A 19,741-nucleotide genomic window follows, 5' to 3' on the forward strand; every position below is an offset into this window, starting at 1 on the left:
GGAGAGGGAGGAGAGGGGAGGAGAGGAGAGGAGAGGAGAGAGAGAGGAGAGAGGAGAGAGAGAGGAGAGGAGAGAGGAGAGGAGAGGGGAGAGGAGAGGGGAGGGGAGGAGAGGAGAGGAGAGGGGAGGAGAGGAGAGGAGAGGGGAGGAGAGGAGAGGAGAGCGGGAATAAAAGAAGTCACGGACAACAGAGGGAAGGCGAGGACTTTTGTTCATGTAAAGAATAAAAGACTCTTTTCTATAGAATAATATCATGTGCATTTTGCATATTGACAAAAAGCAAAGGCTGGATACAGTTAAATAAAACCTGGTAGTGACCGAGTTTCAGAACTTTACTCACTTTACTTTACTTCAAATGTGAGACTGATGTATGACATCGACTCATGACATGCAAAGTGACACATGTCAGGCCTTTGTTCGACATTATTTGGATGATTATGGTTTACGGTCCATTTTCAAATATTCTAATTTTCTGAAATGTTTTATTTGGGTTTTTTACAAGCTGTGAGCCATAATCATCAAAACCAATAAAGGCTTGATGGATCTCACTTTGCATGATGATTTTGGCCCACAGTTTGTAAAAAAATCATTCAAAATCTCAGAACATTTGAATATTGTGAAAAGGGCCTAAGATAAGATAAGATAAGATAAACCTCTATTGATCTCACAAAGGAGAAATTCACTTGTTACAGTCGGCGTTACTTCACAGGTCAGAGCAAAAGAAGTCAGATGTTCTCAAAGTGCTGGGTCAAAGCACATTCATAGAAGGAAAAGGTGCAGAAGCCTCTGGGATGAGCTCAGTCTGGAGAGTCAGGAACAGGCCATTCAAAAGAGTGAGGGACCTTCAGGAGGAGTGACTGAGTCTGAGCATCAGGAGCCTCCACACAGACGGACCCTGGACCTGGGCTTCAGACGTCATGAAGCGTCCTGGTCTTCAGAGAACCTCAGCAGAACCTCAGGCTGAGCATGGTTTGGTTTGGCCCTTTTACTTAAATGACGAAGTACATATAGAACATTTCCATCCATTTTCCGGGGCCGGGTCGCGGGGGCAGCGTCTCAGCAGAGACGCCCAGACTTCCCGATCCACACACACCTCCTCCAGCTGTTCTGACCCCGAGGCCACACCTCCTCCAGCTGTTCTGACCCCGAGGCCACACCTCCTCCAGCTGTTCTGACCCCGAGGCCACACCTCCTCCAGCTGTTCTGACCCCGAGGCCACACCTCCTCCAGATGTTCTGACCCCCTGCGGGAGGCCACCAGGATTTTAGCAACAACCACAAAAACTGTGGGTGAAATCCTGGAGTGTCTGGAAAAGCAAGAACAACTGAGACCTACACACTGAGCAGAGACTCTTCCATCAGTCCTGCAGAGAATGAGAAGGAAAAATAAGCCTAATCTGTGTTTTCCCACAATCGTGCGTGTGTGTGTGTGTGCGTGTGATGGACGTGAGGAGACGCTGCAGGAGGGAGTGGAGCTCTGGGTTTGGAGCTCATCAAAGCCCCCCCGTATCGACAGGACCTTCAGAGCGGAGTCTCCAAATGTCAGCCAGGAAGCCTCTCTCCGGCTCTGATAAACACGCCACAAATGCCACTCACTCAGACTCAACGTTCTGAGAAAGAAGAAGAAGAGAGATGGAGAGAGAGAGATGTAGAGAGAGATGTGGAGAGAGATGGAGAGAGAGATGTAGAGAGAGAGAGAGAGAAGCCACGCCCGGCTCTTCAGGAAATCCGCACATTTTCAAACTGCTGGAGTTTGATCCTCTGCTCCTCACGACACCAGAGACTGGAACTGTTCATGCACTGATGCTGTTCATGGGTTTGACGGATGTTTGTGGAGAACATCAAGACTTCATTAAAGAATCACAAAACCAATGTAAAAAAGTGCAGTTATGGCTGTAATAACATTTACACGGGGAGTAAAAAACGTTCAGATAATTCCCTGTGGTGGGGGGGTCCGGGCTGGAGTGCGGAGGAGCCGGCTCTGCGTGACTCTGGTGAGCTGTAGGTGATTTCTACACTGCACATGCTACTGCTGCATCACGGATCACCACCAATCACAGGGAAAGGACACGCTTCCATACGAACTCCATGAACGTCACACAGAGACGAGGACACTGTTGATTCCTCTGAATGTTGCAGTTGGTCCATATGGGACGCTCTGTTATACGAACTAGGGCTGGGGCGAAATGGCCAAAAAAATAAAACCTCGATTTTTTTTCTTCGTTTGATTACAATTTTAATAGATTTTATTGGAAATAAACGTATAAAGGTCTCCTGATCTTTCATATGAAGAAAACTGCTCAGAGTTCTGCTCATTGATTGACTGTGGAATTCTTCCGCAGTCAATTATTGGTTTTCATGTTCTTTATTATTATTCCTCTTCCATCTTTTTCCCGATTTTCTAGAGCTTTCAGCACCTTCATGCTTTGTGCAATTTATGCAAGTTATGCATCAGAACATTCCTCATGTTGAGGAGAAGGTGCTGTTACTTTTGGGACTTCTGCAACTTACGGTTTTTCCGCAATCGGCCAAAATGTCGGAGATTTTTCCCATTGACTTATAATGGGGCTGCCGCAAATCCAGGCTTTTCTGCACTTTTTTCTGCATTTTATGCAATTTCTGCACTTTGTGCAGGTTCAGCTTCTGCAACTTGTGGGTTTTGAGACAAAATTGTCCTTCTGCAGTTTTCCAGTTTTTTTATACGAGAGTTTGAAATGTTTGCATTAGTGTGTATGTGGGAATCCAGCCAATGGGGAAACTCCGCCTTTCAGCCATTTGTGCTTCTGCCAATCAAGCCCTGAGGCCATTTCAACAGTTTGACCAGTTTATGGAATTTAAAAGTTTATGCAACATTAATAATTTATGCAAATTAACCACTTTATGGGATTTAACCAGTTAATGCATTTTAAAGCGTTTATGCAACTGACGAGTTTATGCCATTTGGGACTTTTGAATTTTAAAGAGTTTATGCAATTTACATAATTTATGCAAATTAACCCATTCATGCATTTTACCACTTTATGCAGTTTATACAGTTTATGCAACATGACATTTTATGCATTTTACCAGTTTATGCAAATTAGTTTATGCAAATTAAGCAATTTATGCAATTTGAACAGTTTATGCAATTTCTGCATTTGCTTCCCGCATTTCCGCAGTCAATCGCAATGGCACAGCCATTGCATTTCTAGTTAATATTAAGATTCATAACAAGTCAGGAGGAACTCTGCTGTGGGAAGTACGGTCCACTGAGCTCTATCCTCTTCTTCTGACTGCAGACTTTGTTTTATTATGATACAATACTTAATTTATCTGTCGTCTGTTCATCACTATTCACATGGTGTCTCCTGCCCCCCCCCTCGGGAGTGCCTGTCTCCTGCCCCCCCCCCCTCGGGAGAGCCTGTCAAGATCGAACGGAGGAACCTGCATTCTGGAATCTGAGGACTGGACGGTCTGTGATCTTGGCCCGTCTGCTGAGGGATCCTTCGGCCCTGGGTCTCTATAGCCTGTCCGTCCATGGGAGTGGATCTCTCCTTCTGTGGTTTCTCTTTTCTCCTGCCTGGTTTTTGAGTTTTTCCTCGCCGTGCTGGAGAGTCTAAGGACGGGGGACGCCCACGCCACTCGTCGCCGCCTCCTATTGGACACTACATTTGCCTGGATTCACCTGAACTTTAAATTGTCATATTTATTGCTCTGTTTTATTGCCTTAATGTTTGGTGCAGCTGTGAGGAGACTTCTGTTGTGATATTGGGCTAAACAAAACCATTACACTTGAAACTTAACTTAAACTTAAACAAAACGACAATGAGGCTCATTAAAAAAAAATCTTTCTATGTCTGCTCTCAAACGTAAACCTTCTTCATAAGCCTTTAGTTTTATCATCCTCGAGCTCAGCTGTGATTGACCACCGTCTCCATGGAGACTGAAGGGGAAAGGGGCGGAGTTAACGCAGCAGCAGCAGCAGCTCTGAGCACATGTCTGTAAAGTATGAATGAATTGAATGTTGGATTAATCACCAGCCCCCATGAAGAGGCGTAAGTCTGGTTATGAAAGTCCCGAATGGTAACGGTCGTGCCTTTGTGTTAGTTCTGGTATTTCCTCATAATGATGAATAATTACTCTGATTGCTCCACACTACACCTTTAAACTCGTCTGAGAACTGATGGAAACAGGAGCTTCCGCAGCCAGAGGTTTGACCAGGTGGGCGGGACAGCTGCGGTCCTGATGTTTGACTGTGTGTACTGCAGGCCTGTGTACTGACCAGCGGGGGCGCTCTTGCACTGCTGCAGCTGACACTTGTGGGTGCTGGCAGGCGGGGGCTCGTGGCTGCAGAGGGAGGGGTCCTCCTCGGTCTCTGACTTCATGTTGATGCATTTGATGAGGCGGTGCTGGACTCCCCCCCCGCACGACGCCGAGCACTGCACGAGGAGACGGAAAACAGAAAAACACAAAAACACAATCGTACATCATCGAGTCAGCACCGACTTCACCTGCCCCCCCCTCAGGAGATCAGAACACCTGCCCCCCCCTCAGGAGATCAGACGCTGGCTCTACGGCCACCGGTCTGGCCTCTCACTTTACCTCACCCTTACCCCGGGCGAAACCGAGCTTTACCCAAATCTAAAAGCTTAAAAGAAAAGCATCCAAAAACAAAAATGTGCTGGATAAGCAACAAAAAATGACAAGAAAGTGACAAAAACACAACAAAACGTGACGAAAACGTGACGACAAAGCGATGAAAAAACAACAATAACATGAAAAAACCCCCGAAAAACAAGAGACGAAAACACTGCGAAAAAGTGACAAAAAAGCCACAAAAAAGTAGTGAAAAAGCAACAAAAACGTGACAAAAATGCAGCGACAATGTGACAAAAACCTACCATCACTTTTCTAGATTTGAGCTTTCAAATGAGGCGTTACAGTGTTGCTCTCCAGTCAAGAAGCTTTTAGATTTGGGTAAAGCCGAACTGGAGAAAATGCTCTGGGTTAAGGCGGGGGGTCAGAGGTTAAAACATGTATTTGTGGAAGTGTCACATTTACGCTGCTTTGGGCGGGGCTGGTCAGAGTCCAGGGCTGTTTCTCAGTCCCTGTGTGTGTTTCTATTTATTTATGTCTATGGTGATTCTTGTGTTTATCCTGGAAAGCGCCCTGGGAACCCTCTGGCTGTTGTCGGGCGCTGTGCAAATAACATTTGATTGATGGATCGATTGAACAACTTGATCCATTCAGCAGCGAATGCTCCAAACGCACGACCTCTCCCCGAACGATAGAAGCCGGCGCCGTCCCAGACTGAGGCCAGTGCAGATGTTCTGGCTCTGGAATATCAAAGTTAGGCCCAAACAACTGTACAGGAGAGAAACAGTTTTTAAAAGACATTTGAAAGAAAATGTCCAAACATTCTTCTGGCTGAAAGTCCTTTCTCCTGACCAACATCACTCACATGTTTCTGAACGTCGCCTCCTCTGTTGGACGCCTTTATGAGGAGTTCATTAGGCCATAGTTCACATGAGCTGGAGGAGAGGACAGTTTTAAACTACAGGCACTTTAGAAGACGACCTGTTCCACGGCCAGATTTCTAGTCTTAGTTTGTCACTTATTTTCATGAAACAAGAACTGTCACGAAGTTCAAAGTCGTCTCTTCCACATAATTGGACAACTATTATTTCTTCCTAGAGGCAGAGACAATATTCAAATAATGATCAGGGAAAACATTTACACCAGGGAGAGGGCGTTAACAGAGGCGACTGAGGCTGGTTCATTACAAGCAGCACAATTGAAAACAAAAGCGAAATTTCCTTGAAAAGTCTGTTTGAGCGTCAGTTACGCACGGTTTACTTTGATACAGTAGATCAACGTGCGCACGCCAAACACCAAAACAACAACCGTTTTCCATAAATAAACCACACATGTCTTCAACACCAGGTCTGATCTGAGTTTTAAGGAGACGTTTCCATCGTGTGTCAGTCTTTCCCTCCTGATGATGCTCCTGTAGCCACAGCTCAGTCCAAAAGAAAGAAGCACATTTCACAGGGCGCAGAGCAACTTTTTTTTCAAATTCAGCCGCTCCTGAATCCTGCAGCTGTAGCTCAAATGTTCCAACACGCTACAGTTTTACTGCATAACTCTGTAACTCCTCCACAGCCGATGTGACAGTTTCTGATCAGTTAAATCCTGTACATTTCGTAACTTTGCGCATTCGAACGGTGTCTCTGTCCCGCCCGCTCACCTGGATCTGCAGCAGCGGAGGGACACTTTTATTTCTTTAATCTTTATTAAACATTGCGCTGCATCAGCATGTTACGCGTTTACAAGAGAACCCCCCTCGCCCCCCCTCGCAACCCACCGCCTCCCGCAGGTCTGGGGAAACATGGGGAGGGGGCGGCACCACAACATCACAATGCGAGTCTGTCCCCCCTCCTGTCCTGCCCACTTTGTGCTCCAGGTCTGACACTGAAGATTGTAAGGAGCTCCCCCGTCTGCGCAGTCGTCTGCTCCACAGCCTGCGCTACGAACCACGAGATCTGGCCCTTTGTTTTTGGAAATTTCTCCCACAAACTGTTTCCCTCCCGTAGTATTGGCACCTGCTCCGACTGAATGATATTCCAGAACATGAAGGCAAACCTGAAGGTGGTTCTAGACTCTGGACATTTTGGACTAAATCGAACACAATGAAAGAGTGAAGGTCTGTCCTAAATCATTCGAATGTTTAGTTTATATCTTTGACTCCAGAGTCCACATGATCCTGACGCGTGACACGCTCCACACGTGTCCTGGCCCGTGTGCTGGAGGTCACAGCACCGAGTCCAGCCCGTGTGCTTCGCTCGCAGCTGAAGATGAGTTGGAGGGATTAGCGGCGCAGAGAGGCCTCGCCACAAACGCCGTCCCTCTGAACCGTGTCCACGCCGGCCCCCCCCACGCCGAGCAGGGCTGAGCTCATGTGGGACGGTTGGTGTGAAAAAGCCCCCGGTGCTTTAAAAGACCCTCTAATCCAAAGCGAAGATATGGAGAACTGTATTATATGTGAAACCCCAGTGAGCAGATTAAAACAGCCGTGTGTGATAGTGTGTGATAGTGTGTAATAGTGTGTGATAGTGTGTGATAGTGTGTGATAGTGTGTGATAGTGTGTGATAGTGTGTGATAGTGTGTGATAGTGTGTGATAGTGTGTGATAGTGTGTGATAGTGTGTGATAGTGTGTAATAGTGTGTAATAGTGTGTGATAGTGTGTGATAGTGTGTGATAGTGTGTGATAGTGTGTGATAGTGTGTAATAGTGTGTGATAGTGTGTGATAGTGTGTGATAGTGTGTCATGTGCTGCTTTACTGTAAGAAACCAATAACGGGGTCAGAGCTGGATCCACAGCAAGAGGCCGGTGCTCCATCTGTTAAACATACTGACCATGTTCATACAGCAGGTATTTCCCCTGAGCTCATTCAGAGCCGTCCATCTAATATACAGGGCTTTAATATAAACCCATCACAGCCTGTGAGAGTCAGGGTATCACAGGTACAATGGTGATTTATTCCCAATTATCAATCAGAAAGACGAATGTGTGCAACACTCGGGAAACCAGGATCAACGGCTAAATCTTAGGGACGTCCTGGATTCAAGCCGGACTCATCACGGCCGGAGAACAGGAGGAGCCTCAGATCACACAGCGACTCCAGTTTGTTTCTGCTTCCACACAACAGACTCTGTGTTAGTCTGAGGGGCGTGGTGTTAGTCTGAGGGGGCGTGGTGTTAGTCTGAGGGGGCGTGGTGTTAGTGTGAGGGGGCGTGGTGTTAGTCTGAGGGGGCGTGGTGTTAGTCTGAGGGGGCGTGGTGTTAGTCTGAGGGGGCGTGGTGTTAGTCTGAGGGGGCGTGGTGTTAGTCTGAGGGGGCGTGTGTTAGTCTGAGGGGGCGTGGTGTTAGTCTGAGGGGGCGTGTGTTAGTCTGAGTTTTTAAATGGTTAAAATCGGTCCAAGGACAACTGAGAAACATCCTGTTAAAGTCTTCAATCCAGAACCAGGCTGTTTAAACGCACACGCCATAAAAAGAGATCGAGAACACGCGTGTTTCAAAACATGTCAACAATGTTGTCCTTGAAACGGAGATATTCAGGCATTTGTCTCTTCACATAACGTTAGTGTCAGAGGAGAGAGGAGTTAATCAGAAAGGACAGAGTTTCATAAAACACACAATATCTCCGTTTGTAGAAAAAAAATCTGTGATTTTGATTAAAACTCGCCTCTGTTTAGCTTAGATTTCTCAGGAACCGAAGCACGAAGAATTAAACTGTTTCCACCTACAGAGAGCTGAGAGTCTCAGCTTTCAATACCCTGTGGTGCTACAAATATGAATAACAGTCTGGATTGTTGAAACTCTAAATCCCCCAAACAGCCTCAGTGTGGGAAACACACGTGTTGGCTCGTCCTCTGCACTTTCTGCAGGTCAGGTCTCTGTGATGAGGAAAGTGGAAGCGGCGACATCAGCGCGACAAGTTTCTGATTAAAACAAAGTCAGATCATCTGTCAGTCACGTGTTCCCATCATGCCTCTGGCCTCTGTGGCTCCGGTGGGCGAGTCACGGCGAGTCCGGCGGCGAAAAGGAACTCGTCTCAGCACCGGAGACAGATGGCGTCGCAGCAGGTCGGTGCCGCCGTGGGACAGGACTCTGACTCAGAGCCCGGACCCGCCTGGACCCGCCTGGACCCGCCTGGCTCCCATAAGGCGAGTCTCAGGGCCGTCTTTTTATACTTTATTAATCCTCAGAGGGAAATTCCTTCTCTGCATTTGACCCGTTTGATATTGTTTATCTTTCTGTGAAGCACTGTGCTCTTCCTCGTGTTGTTGTAAGGTGTAAATAAACTTTGCTTGACTGCCCCGTCCTCCTGCTGCTGGGGCGACCTGTCGGGGCCTGGCTCCAGATGTGGAGGCCGGCGCTCGGGCCTGGCTCCAGATGTGGAGGCTAACGCTCACAAACACCAAACACAAACCTGGAGGAAGCCGACACACTGACCGGCCCCGTCCAGGCGGGAATCGAACGCGGGACCCTCTGAGAACCACGAGTGCTAACCACTGCGCCACCGTGCTGCCCATGTCGTGGTGAAAACAAACAGGTTTATTTCGAGCTCTCCATGGTCTCACACAGTTATGGTAATATGTGAGACGTCTCTGTGACTCCCCTGCATTATCCTGAGACCTACCGGAAACCTGGAACCTGCTCTGACCTGGGACCTCTCAGAGACGCCTCCATGACCAGCGGCACCTCCACTGACACAGGCCCTCAGGAAGCATGAACGCTACTGTAGGGCCAAGTATTTCAACAAACCATCTCATAAAACATTGACCTTTAAAGCCTGGAGATGAAGACGACCTTTAAGGAGATGAAAACAACCTCCTGACCTCCAGACTTCACCCTGTGGAGCTCGTATGTGCTGCTCGTACAGGTTTCCCCAGGATGATTTCCAAACTCATATCTTTTATTTACCCCGGCAGGTTCATTTGTCCTCGATATTAGAGCCTTCATTCGAGGAGCGGAGCCCGTGGACAGAACCTATAGGGCTGAACCTGCTCGAGTCATAATTACTGCAATAACCAACTAACTAACTCCAAACGGCTTCATTTACTTTCTGCTTCATGTCTGCGGAGCTTAACCTCTTAACTCTGAACCGAGAGGATCTTTTTCCTCACGTCATCACATTTTTTTTCCATCATTTTTTTGTTGGGTGTTCAACTCATTTATGTAACTTAGTCATTTTTTCGTCAATTTTTATCACATTTTTTCGTCATTTTTTTGTAATTTTTTGTCACATTTTTTTCATTTTTTCGTCAATTTTTGTTACATTTTTGTAAATTTTGTCAAATATTTATCTCATTTTTGTAATTTTTTTGTCAATTTTTTGGGACATTTTTGCCACTTTTTTATACATTTTTCGTCAGTTTTTCGCCAGTTTTTCGTCAGTTTTTCGTCCGTTTTTCGTCCGTTTTTCGTCCGTTTTTCGTCGGTTTTTTGTCAGTTTTTTGTCAGTTTTTCGTCAGTTTTTTGTCCGTTTTCCGTCCGTTTTTCGTCCGTTTTTTGTCCGTTTTTCGTCAGTTTTTCGTCAGTTTTTTGTCCGTTTTCCGTCCGTTTTCCGTCCGTTTTTTGTCCGTTTTTCGTCCGTTTTTTGTCAGTTTTTTGTCCGTTTTTCGTCCGTTTTTTGTCCGTTTTTCGTCCGTTTTTCGTCCGTTTTTCGTCCGTTTTTCGTCCGTTTTTTGTCAGTTTTTCGTCAGTTTTTCGTCAGTTTTTCATCAGTTTTTTGTCAGTTTTTTGTCTTTTTTTCGTCAGTTTTTCATCAGTTTTTCGTCAGTTTTTCGTCAGTTTTTCGTCAGTTTTTCGTCAGTTTTTCGTCAGTTTTTCGTCAGTTTTTCGTCAGTTTTTCGTCAGTTTTTCGTCAGTTTTTCGTCAGTTTTTCGTCAGTTTTTCGTCAGTTTTTTGTCAGTTTTTCGTCAGTTTTTTGTCCGTTTTTCGTCAGTTTTTCGTCAGTTTTTCGTCAGTTTTTCGTCAGTTTTTCGTCAGTTTTTCGTCAGTTTTTCGTCAGTTTTTTGTCTTTTTTTCGTCAGTTTTTCGTCAGTTTTTCGTCAGTTTTTCGTCCGTTTTTCGTCAGTTTTTCGTCAGTTTTTCGTCAGTTTTTTGTCAGTTTTTCGTCAGTTTTCCATCATTGTTTTCGTCACTGTTTTGTTGCTATTTTCTCAGCTTTTTTCCAGAAGCTTTTGGATTGGGGTAAAGCCAAACTGGAGAAAATGTGCTCGGTTCAGGCGGGAGTTAAGGGGTTAAGGGATATTTCAGGATTTTTGACATCTCCAGGTACCAGCAACACTCTGGATCACGAGGACATGAGGCCCTGTGTCTTTAAGTGTGAGCCGGTCAGAATGATGGAGGCCCTGCGCTAAATCAGGTGGTAAATGTAACTACTCCACTTCCCACAGAAATGCCCCGGCAGGACTCAAACCCGAGACCGTGTGTCAGAGTGGTTGTTCGGTGACGAGTGTGCCGTACCTGTCCCCAGGAGCCGGTCAGCCACCGAGGGCAGGGCTGGCTGTTGCAGTGCTGGATGTGCCGCGGCTGCTGCTCGCCGTCACACTGATGCTCCTCAGGACACGTGACGATCCTCTGCTGCTCCCCCCCCCCGCACACCTCCGAGCACTGAGCACAAACGCACACACGAGGCGCGAGGTTAGAGACTGAGGCGCACAGCAGACACACACACACACACACACACACACACACGAGGCGCGAGGTTAGAGACTGAGGCGCACAGCAGATCACACACACACACACACACACACACACACGAGGCGCGAGGTTAGAGACTGAGGCGCACAGCAGATCACACACACACGAGGACGGAGCGTTTTAGAGGCAGCGCACCTGGACAGTCGGGAACAGACGAGTGTTTTCTTTTCATAATCAGTGTTAGATGTGGACCATTAAAACTAAATAACTATAAAAACATTGTTAAAATGTCCTAAGGAACCGATACATAAAAACAATCATCTAAAATCTGCATTAAAAAGATATGTTTTAAGTTTACTTTTAAATATATACGAACACTCTGGGCGCCCTCGGGTCCTCGGGTGGACAGTTCCACAGGTGGGGGCCATAGTAACTAAAAGAGGCCCCACCATGAGTTTTGGTTTGAATCTGAGGGACAGTTATAAGGTTGTTGATCTCATCACCACGTAAGCTTTGTTTCTTTGTTTCTTTATTTCTTTGTTTTCTAGTTCCCCTCCTGGAGCCGCCCCCTTATCGTGGTGGAGGGTTTGAGCCTGAATGATCCTGGAGCTCTGTTGTCGGGGCTTCGTGTCCCTGTAGGGTCTCCCAGGGCAAACAGGTCCTATAGGTGACGGGTCAGACACAGAGCGGGTCAGAAGCTCCTTATGAGAGACCGACAGGCCTGGTTAGAACCATGAGGCCGTCCTTCTGTGGACCTGCAGGGGGCGCCATAGGGGCTGGTGAAGTGATTTGGGAAACTCCAAAGGCTGCGGCAACGGACAAGTGGAAGAAAATGGATGGAAGTTTTCTGGTAGTGGCGCCTCTTTTGTTTGGTGTAATTTGCTAGTGTTTGGGCCTTTCTACTTACTGTTAACTATCATGTAATTGTAATATGTGCTGTTGTATTTGACTGTATTAAAACCACACTTTCACCAAGTATATATCCAGTCGAAGCTGCGCGGTCTCCTGCTCCATCATTATCTCACCACTGCACTCGTTGTCCTGGCTTTAAAGAGATGTTCTGGCCCACACTCCAGGTGGAAGGCGAGGATAAACAAGTGCCTTCAAGTCAGAACAAATCTACATTCACAGTTTTTCTTCCTAACTGTACTTGGATCGTGTAACTTTTCACGTATTTAAATAAGGGAAACGTGAAAGAGCTCGGTCGCTTCCAGCATCAGCCCCGTTTGACCCCATAGAGGAGAAGAGGAGAGGCTAAATGCTAACAACATCTTTGTGTCAACTCATCTAAGCTCAGGTAACAGCATATCTCAGCATGGAAAAACGCTGGTCCTTTAACCTCTTAACTCCCGCCTGAACCGAGAGGATCTTTTTCCTCACGTCGTCAGATTTTCCATCATTTTTTTGTTGGGTATTCAACTCATTTTTGTCACATTTTTGTCATTTTTTCATCCTTTTTTCGTCACGTTTTTGTCACATTTCCATCATTGTTCCCGTCTCAGTTTTGTTGCTATTTTCTCACCTTTTGTCCAGAAGCTTTTGGATTGGGGTAAAGCCAAACTGGAGACACTGTGCTCGGTTCAGGCGGGAGGTAGGGGGTTAATAGTCATAGCCGTTTTAACTGCCATTTAGAGAAATCCTTGCTGCGTCTGAATGAGTTGATTCTCTGGGTATTTGCTGATTTGTGGTTAAATGCTTCTTTTCAGCCTGACCAGCAGCAGTAACTGTAGATCTGAGAGTAAATAGAGTTTACATCGTCTTTCCCTCTGCATGAACCGGTTCTTCCTGGCCTTGTGCAGCTCGCTGTGTTTAATCAGGAGAGAGAGAAACGACCAGCGTGTAACATCAGGGCACGTGTCGCATTGACAGGCGACAAACGCACATGAAAGGAGACAGAGAAGCACAAGGCAAGAAAAACATGTCCTGTTCTATTGGCAGAAATCAAATAAAACAATCGAAATCTGAAACTTTCCAGCTTTCCATCCTGTTATTCTGTCACTCCCTCATTAAAAACATGCCTGAAGTGTTGCCTTGGCACATTCACGTATTTCTGAGTCATCTGTAAAAACTCTGATGGCGGCCATTTTAGGGATAGGTTTGCCTGAGTCCTCCTAGGAACGCCCCCACCTCCTGGAGACGCCTCCGAGCTTTGGTCACCAGCCGAGTAACCAACCACTGCTCCTCAGCAGAACCCCCTCCCCACTGATGCCACAGACAGCGTGTGGAGGGGGCGTGTCTAAAGGCTCAGAGGTTCTTAAAGAGACAGAGGCCTATTTCAAGACATTCACTACAGCCATTTTGAGAGAGACGTTTAACCCCTTAACTCCCGCCTGAACCGAGCACATTTTCTCCAGTTTGGCTTTACCCCAATCCAAACAAAACAAAAGTGAGACGAAAACAATGATGGAAATGTGACAAAAAAGTGAAGAAAAATTGATGAAAAAATGACAAAAATGTGACAAAAAATGAAGAAAAAATGAAAAAAATATGACAATTTTTTTTTCAAAAATATGAAAAAAAAGACACAAAAATTACGAAAATTTGATTAAAAAAATGACGAAAAAATGAAAAAAAATTGGAAAAAAAAATTGAAAAAAATGAGAAAAAAATGTAAAAAAAATAAAAATAAAAAAATGACCAAAAAAATGTTAAAAAAGTCACAAAAATGAGTTGAATACCCAACAAAAAAATGATGGAAACAAAATCTGATGACGTGAGGAAAAAGATCCTCTCGGTTCAGGCGGGAGTTAAGAGGTTCTTAAAGAGACAGAGGCCGATTTCAACACATTCACTACAGCCATTTTGAGAGAGACATTTTATACAAGGCAGTTATTCTAATTTACTGCATTTACAGACCAACAGAAGGTTTGTCATCATTGTAGTGAGATATAGACTGGTGCTATGGGACTGACAAAAGCAGAACACCCCCTCTTTAAAGCAGATCACCCCCTCTTTAAAGCAGAACACCCCCTCTTTAAAGCAGAACACCCCCTCTTTAAAGCAGAACACCCCCTCTTTAAAGCAGAACACCCCCTCTTTAAAGCAGAACACCCCCTCTTTAAAGCAGAACACCCCCTCTTTAAAGCAGAACACCCCCTCTTTAAAGCAGAACACCCCCTCTTTAAAGCAGAACACCCCCTCTTTAAAGCAGAACACCTCCTCTTTAAAGCAGAACAACCCCACTTTAACAAAGCTGATCCTCTGACCACGGTGCGCCCTCTGACAGTCACAGTACTGAAGCGTGCGCCTCTCGTGCGCCTCTCGTGCGCCTCTCGTGCGCCTCTCGTGCGCCTCTCGTGCACCGAGCGCCTCACCTGTCCCCAGGAGGACGTCTCCCAGTCCAGGCAGGGCTGCAGGTTACAGGGCGTCTGCGAGGGCGGCCGCGCAGACATGGCCCTGCAGTGGAACGGTCTCAGGGGTCTCTGGTCCCTCAGGTCGAAACACTGCACCTCCCGCACGGTCACGCCTCCTGCACAGTTCCTGGAGCACTGAGAGCACACGGGCACGGCCACAATGTCAAACAGAGCTTTAGGGAAACAGGAAATACATCTCCAGATATCAGTTATAAACCTTTCCTGTGATCACTGAAGAAAGCAGATTCTCGCTGAAGTATATAATAAAAGCTCAGTGCAGAGACAGACTCTTGTTTTTCCCAAGAATAGACACGTTTGTTTACAAGGATTAGTCGATGAAATTGTCGTCTCATTAAACTGAGATTCGATGGACATTTACAATTCGACGGGCTACATAATAATGATAAACGGCTTTAGTCTAACCTTTGAAGCGATTCACTCTTACGTAACTGGAGAAGAACCTTTTCTCCGGTTACCTGCGAGGCTTCACATGTAAAAACCTACGGCCAAATATCCTCCTTCTTACGGGTTTACTCTTCCACATAACGTTATTTTATTATAATAAGACTGTATTGTATTGTACTGCTAACAATTGTACTATTGAAATCTGCAACAACATATCTGTAAATCATTGATGGGTAAACTCACATGCCCATATATGAGAGAAACAAAAAGAAAATGATGCATATGATCACTCATTTAGACACTTTTCCTGATCGGACCGAGTTTGCTTTGCTTGTTTGAGGACATTTCAGGCCAGTTCTAGGGTAAATCTCGCTTGAAATAAGAAAGTAAAATTGCCAATGAGATAAGACCAATGTTCTTTCCCCATTGGCAAAGAAAATGACCTGAAATAAGGACGAAATGTATCGAAACGAGTCAGAAACATCTCAGAACAAGTGAAATAATCCAGGACAAATGCCCAACAACTTCTTAACCAGTCAAAACAGCTCAAATGTGGATTATTGTGCTCAAACTGAGATGTTTACACTGATCTAGTTCATTACTTTTTGCAGTGCGGGGGAAGGCACATAGAAGCTTTCTTGCTTCGGGCCGACTCCCTTTGAGTTATTATTTTTTCTTTGGCTTCCTGTGACATGAATGTAAACATATCAATGTAAATAATGTAAATAATTGCAACAACACACTGTGATACGGGGAGCGTGTCAATTCATGTTTTATGGGGAAATTATGATTAAAGTTGTCTTCCCATTTTCAACCCTACAGTCCCAGTGATATAAAGGTGATCCTCACACTATAGCTAAGGGCTAAGGGCTAAGGGCTAAGGGCTAAGGGCTAAGGGCTAACCGCTAAGGGCTAAGGGCTAAGGGCTAAGGGCTAAGGGCTAAGGGCTAAGGGCTAACCACTAAGGGCTAAGGGCTAACCACTAAGGGCTAAGGGCTAAGGGCTAAGGGCTAAGGGCTAAGGGCTAAGGGCTAAGGGCTAAGGGCTGAGGGCTAAGGGCTAAGGGCTAACCACTAAGGGCTAAGGGCTAAGGGCTAAGGGCTAAGGGCTAAGGGCTAAGGGCTAAGGGCTAAGGGCTAAGGGCTAAGGGCTAAGGGCTGAGGGCTAAGGGCTAAGGGCTAAGGGCTAAGGGCTGAGGGCTGAGGGCTAAGGGCTGAGGGCTGAGGGCTGAGGGCTAAGGGCTAAGGGCTAAGGGCTAAGAGCTAAGGGCTAAGGGCTAAGGGCTAAGGGCTGAGGGCTGAGGGCTAAGGGCTAAGGGCTAAGGGCTAAGAGCTAAGGGCTAAGGGCTAAGGGCTAAGGGCTAAGGGCTGAGGGCTAAGGGCTAAGGGCTAACCACTAAGGGCTAAGGGCTAAGGGCTAAGAGCTAAGGGCTAAGGGCTAAGGGCTAAGGGCTAACCACTAAGGGCTAAGGGCTAAGGGCTAAGGGCTGAGGGCTGAGGGCTAAGGGCTAACCACTAAGGGCTAAGGGCTAAGGGCTAAGGGCTAAGGGCTAAGGGCTAAGGGCTAAGGGCTAAGGGCTAACCACTAAGGGCTAAGGGCTAAGGGCTAAGGGCTAAGGGCTAAGGGCTAACCACTAAGGGCTAAGGGCTAAGGGCTAAGGGCTAAGGGCTAAGGGCTAACCACTAAGGGCTAAGGGCTAAGGGCTAAGGGCTGAGGGCTAAGGGCTAAGGGCTGAGGGCTGAGGGCTAAGGGCTAAGGGCTAAGAGCTAAGGGCTAAGGGCTAAGGGCTAAGGGCTGAGGGCTGAGGGCTAAGGGCTAAGGGCTAAGAGCTAAGGGCTAAGGGCTAAGGGCTAAGGGCTGAGGGCTGAGGGCTAAGGGCTAAGGGCTAAGAGCTAAGGGCTAAGGGCTAAGGGCTAAGGGCTGAGGGCTGAGGGCTAAGGGCTAAGGGCTAAGAGCTAAGGGCTAAGGGCTAAGGGCTAAGGGCTGAGGGCTGAGGGCTAAGGGCTAACCACTAAGGGCTAAGGGCTAAGGGCTGAGGGCTGAGGGCTAAGGGCTAACCACTAAGGGCTAAGGGCTGAGGGCTAAGGGCTAAGGGCTAAGGGCTCCAGTGAAAATGTGCATTAGTCGGAAGATACAGTACAGTTCAAAACCCAGCGACTTCTCCAAACCCAGCGACCATGGTAATACCTGTGCCCTTCAGACAGCGCAGACTGACCTTGGTCCAGGGTCCGAGCCTCCAGGTGGAGCAGGGGCGCAGGTAGCACCTCTGGGCAGGAGCGGGCCTCTTGGCTGGGTCACAGTCGGACTCAGACCCAGTGCTGCAGGCCAGGGACCTCCAGACAGCCCCCAGGCCGCAGCTGGTGGAGCACTGCACACACAAACAGCAACACGGCTCAGTCGCAGCGGGGGCGGGTCTGTTATCCACCCCGTTGGTGAAAAGGAAAGGGCAATGTTGAGCTAATTCAGTTCTATGTGTGGTCAATGCGTGAATATTGGCTATAACTGTGTAAAACGTGACAAAAGCACTTCCGGTGCTGGGGTTTAGAGCAGATGGAGACGCGCCCATCGAAGAGGCACAGTATAAAATCTACCACATTATAACGTCAGTACGTATTATTTAATAAGCCAATAAAAAACGTACGCATGGCCATTGGACTTTGATCACGGCCAGTGGGGTCTCTCACAGAACAGTATTTTCCTTTGATTTGGCCTGTGATCCAAACCAAAGTGCAGATGGTTTCTAAAACATCCGACCTGAATAATAATAATAATGAGTTTTAGGCTGAACGATACCGTCACACACGTGGTTAGTGTTTAGAGGCTAACAGTAGTTTTGGTTCAGAGCGAGACGCACCAGCTGATCGCAGAACTCTGAGAAGGGTTGCCAGATTCTCAAAACCAATATATGAAACCAAGCTTCCAAAACTATCGTGTTTCAGCACAAACTATCGTGCACTATAAATATGTTAATATAACTGTAGCACCTACACAAAACATGGCTCACACACTGTCCCATTTATCGAAGCACTTTGAATTGCCTTGTGTATGAATTGTGCTCTACAAACAAACTTGCCTAATAAATAAAGTTGAAACTTGAACCAGACTTTATCTGGCGCTCTAAAATGATCATACATATACTTTTTTAAATTATTGATCGTTCAAATACGATAGTTATCGTACGTCTGGCAACCCTGGAAGAAGTCGACCTCCTGGAGCAAACAGTGAGACAAATGTCACGGTCCTCGCTGCTGGGAAAGCTGGACACTGTACGATTATCTGACAGATGTTATATGGTTCTACAGGTACCTGATGTAAAGCTACAGTGGGAGCTCAGTTCATGCAGCTGGTGGAGGTGGATCTATAATAAAACTTACCGCACTCCAGTTGCCGGTGACCCAGAAGGGATTGGCTCGCGGTGCCTTGGACGGTGAAGCAGACGTAGCCAACTCTCCCTGCACCGGCTGCTTCCTTAACGTCGCCGCCGTGGTCGCTGAATACCGGTGTTCAGAGTCAGAAAAGGCCGTCGTGGTCGAGGCGAACGGAGCTTCACCGTACTCGTAATCGAACTCTTCGGAGAACGACGCGAGACTTGGCTCGGTCGCGGCTGCATCAGACGACCCTTGGGCGCCGTGAGGTAGTTGTTTTCCAGTTGCCGCGTGAGAAGAAGGCGTCTCATCGTAAGAAACAGTCGCCGTGGAGTCGAAGTCATCAAACGGAATTGGTAACGTTGGAGTGGGGGATCGAGAGGGGCTCGGACGGTTCAGGAACTCCTCAGAGCTCGCAGCAGGAGTCGCTGTGGACGCTCTTTCAGTTACTTGCTTGGCGTCGAGGTCTTTGTTGTTAGACACGTCCTCCTCTTGCTGACCTGACTCTTGTGTCGACCCGGCACTTCTGTCGTCCTCCTGCCGTGACCCTGGAGTCTTTGTGCTGGACAACGGCGGCCAGTGGGTGGTGGAAACGGGCAGGAGAAAATCTTCAGCGAGAAAATCGAAGCCAACAGGACTCTTTGTTGTGGCGCCGTCCATGACCTTGGTTTCCTCCTTGTCCTTGGACGGCTGCGGCCCGTTGTTCGAAGAGTCGCTGGGTTTCCATGTTGCTGTTACGTGTTTTGAAGAAGCGACAGTGGGAGCGTTCGTCATCTCCACTCGATCCGGCTCTGGAAGGTCTTCTGGAAGGTCTTCTGGAAGCTCTTCTGGAAGGTCTTCTGGAAGGTCTTCTGGAAGGTCTTCATCGCCCGAATGCTTCCCGTCGCCCTCGAAGTCGTCGGACAAGTCTTCGTGAAAGTTGATGAAGTTGTAATCGTAGTAGAAGTCGTCGACGTGGACGCGCTTCTCCGTCGAGCCGCCGGCGTTCTCGATGTTGTTGTGGTAGTGGAAGTCTCCCTCGAGGATGGCGTTCAGGTCTTGCCGGGGTTGGGGCTGGGACTTGGTGGTGGCGTGCTTCGGGGCCGCCTTGACCTCGGGGATCTGGTTGATTTCGTTGAGCACCTCCTCGCCGGACCAGCCGCTCCCGGACCAGTCCACGGCCTCGAAGTTGTCGTCCGGCGCGGGGCAGTCCTGGGGGGGGCAGCTGCTGGCGGCGGGGGGCCTCTTCAGCGGGTCGCAGTCGGCGCCGGTGTTCCTGGAGCAGGTCACGTTTCGCCAGCGGGTGCCAGGTCCACAGCTCGCCGAGCACTGGGGGGACACAGGGGCGGGGGTTAGTCAGGGGACAGCAGGCTGAGGGTTTTGGGAAGGAGGCACCGATACCACTTTTTCTAAAAAACAACACGAGTACTTTGATTTAAGTACTCGCC

The 19,741-nt window shown here is 47.5% G+C and overlaps 1 protein-coding gene across 1 annotated transcript in view; it reads right to left on the minus strand.

Moving 5' to 3' along the window:
* adamts7 (a disintegrin-like and metallopeptidase (reprolysin type) with thrombospondin type 1 motif, 7) overlaps positions 1-19,741 on the minus strand; it is a gene marked incomplete at both ends in the record, with an annotated part of 128,729 nt that overhangs the window by 2,442 nt on the left and 106,546 nt on the right. Inside the window, 5 exons of the mRNA XM_079554538.1 lie at positions 4,261-4,417; positions 11,015-11,161; positions 14,506-14,679; positions 17,165-17,317; positions 18,324-19,622. Coding sequence (XP_079410664.1) covers positions 4,261-4,417; positions 11,015-11,161; positions 14,506-14,679; positions 17,165-17,317; positions 18,324-19,622 — 1,930 coding nt within the window. The remainder of the gene's footprint in view (positions 1-4,260; positions 4,418-11,014; positions 11,162-14,505; positions 14,680-17,164; positions 17,318-18,323; positions 19,623-19,741) is intronic.

This window comes from Gobius niger (assembly GCF_951799975.1).
Source record: "Gobius niger genome assembly, chromosome: 4".
Lineage (NCBI taxonomy): Eukaryota > Metazoa > Chordata > Actinopteri > Gobiiformes > Gobiidae > Gobius > Gobius niger.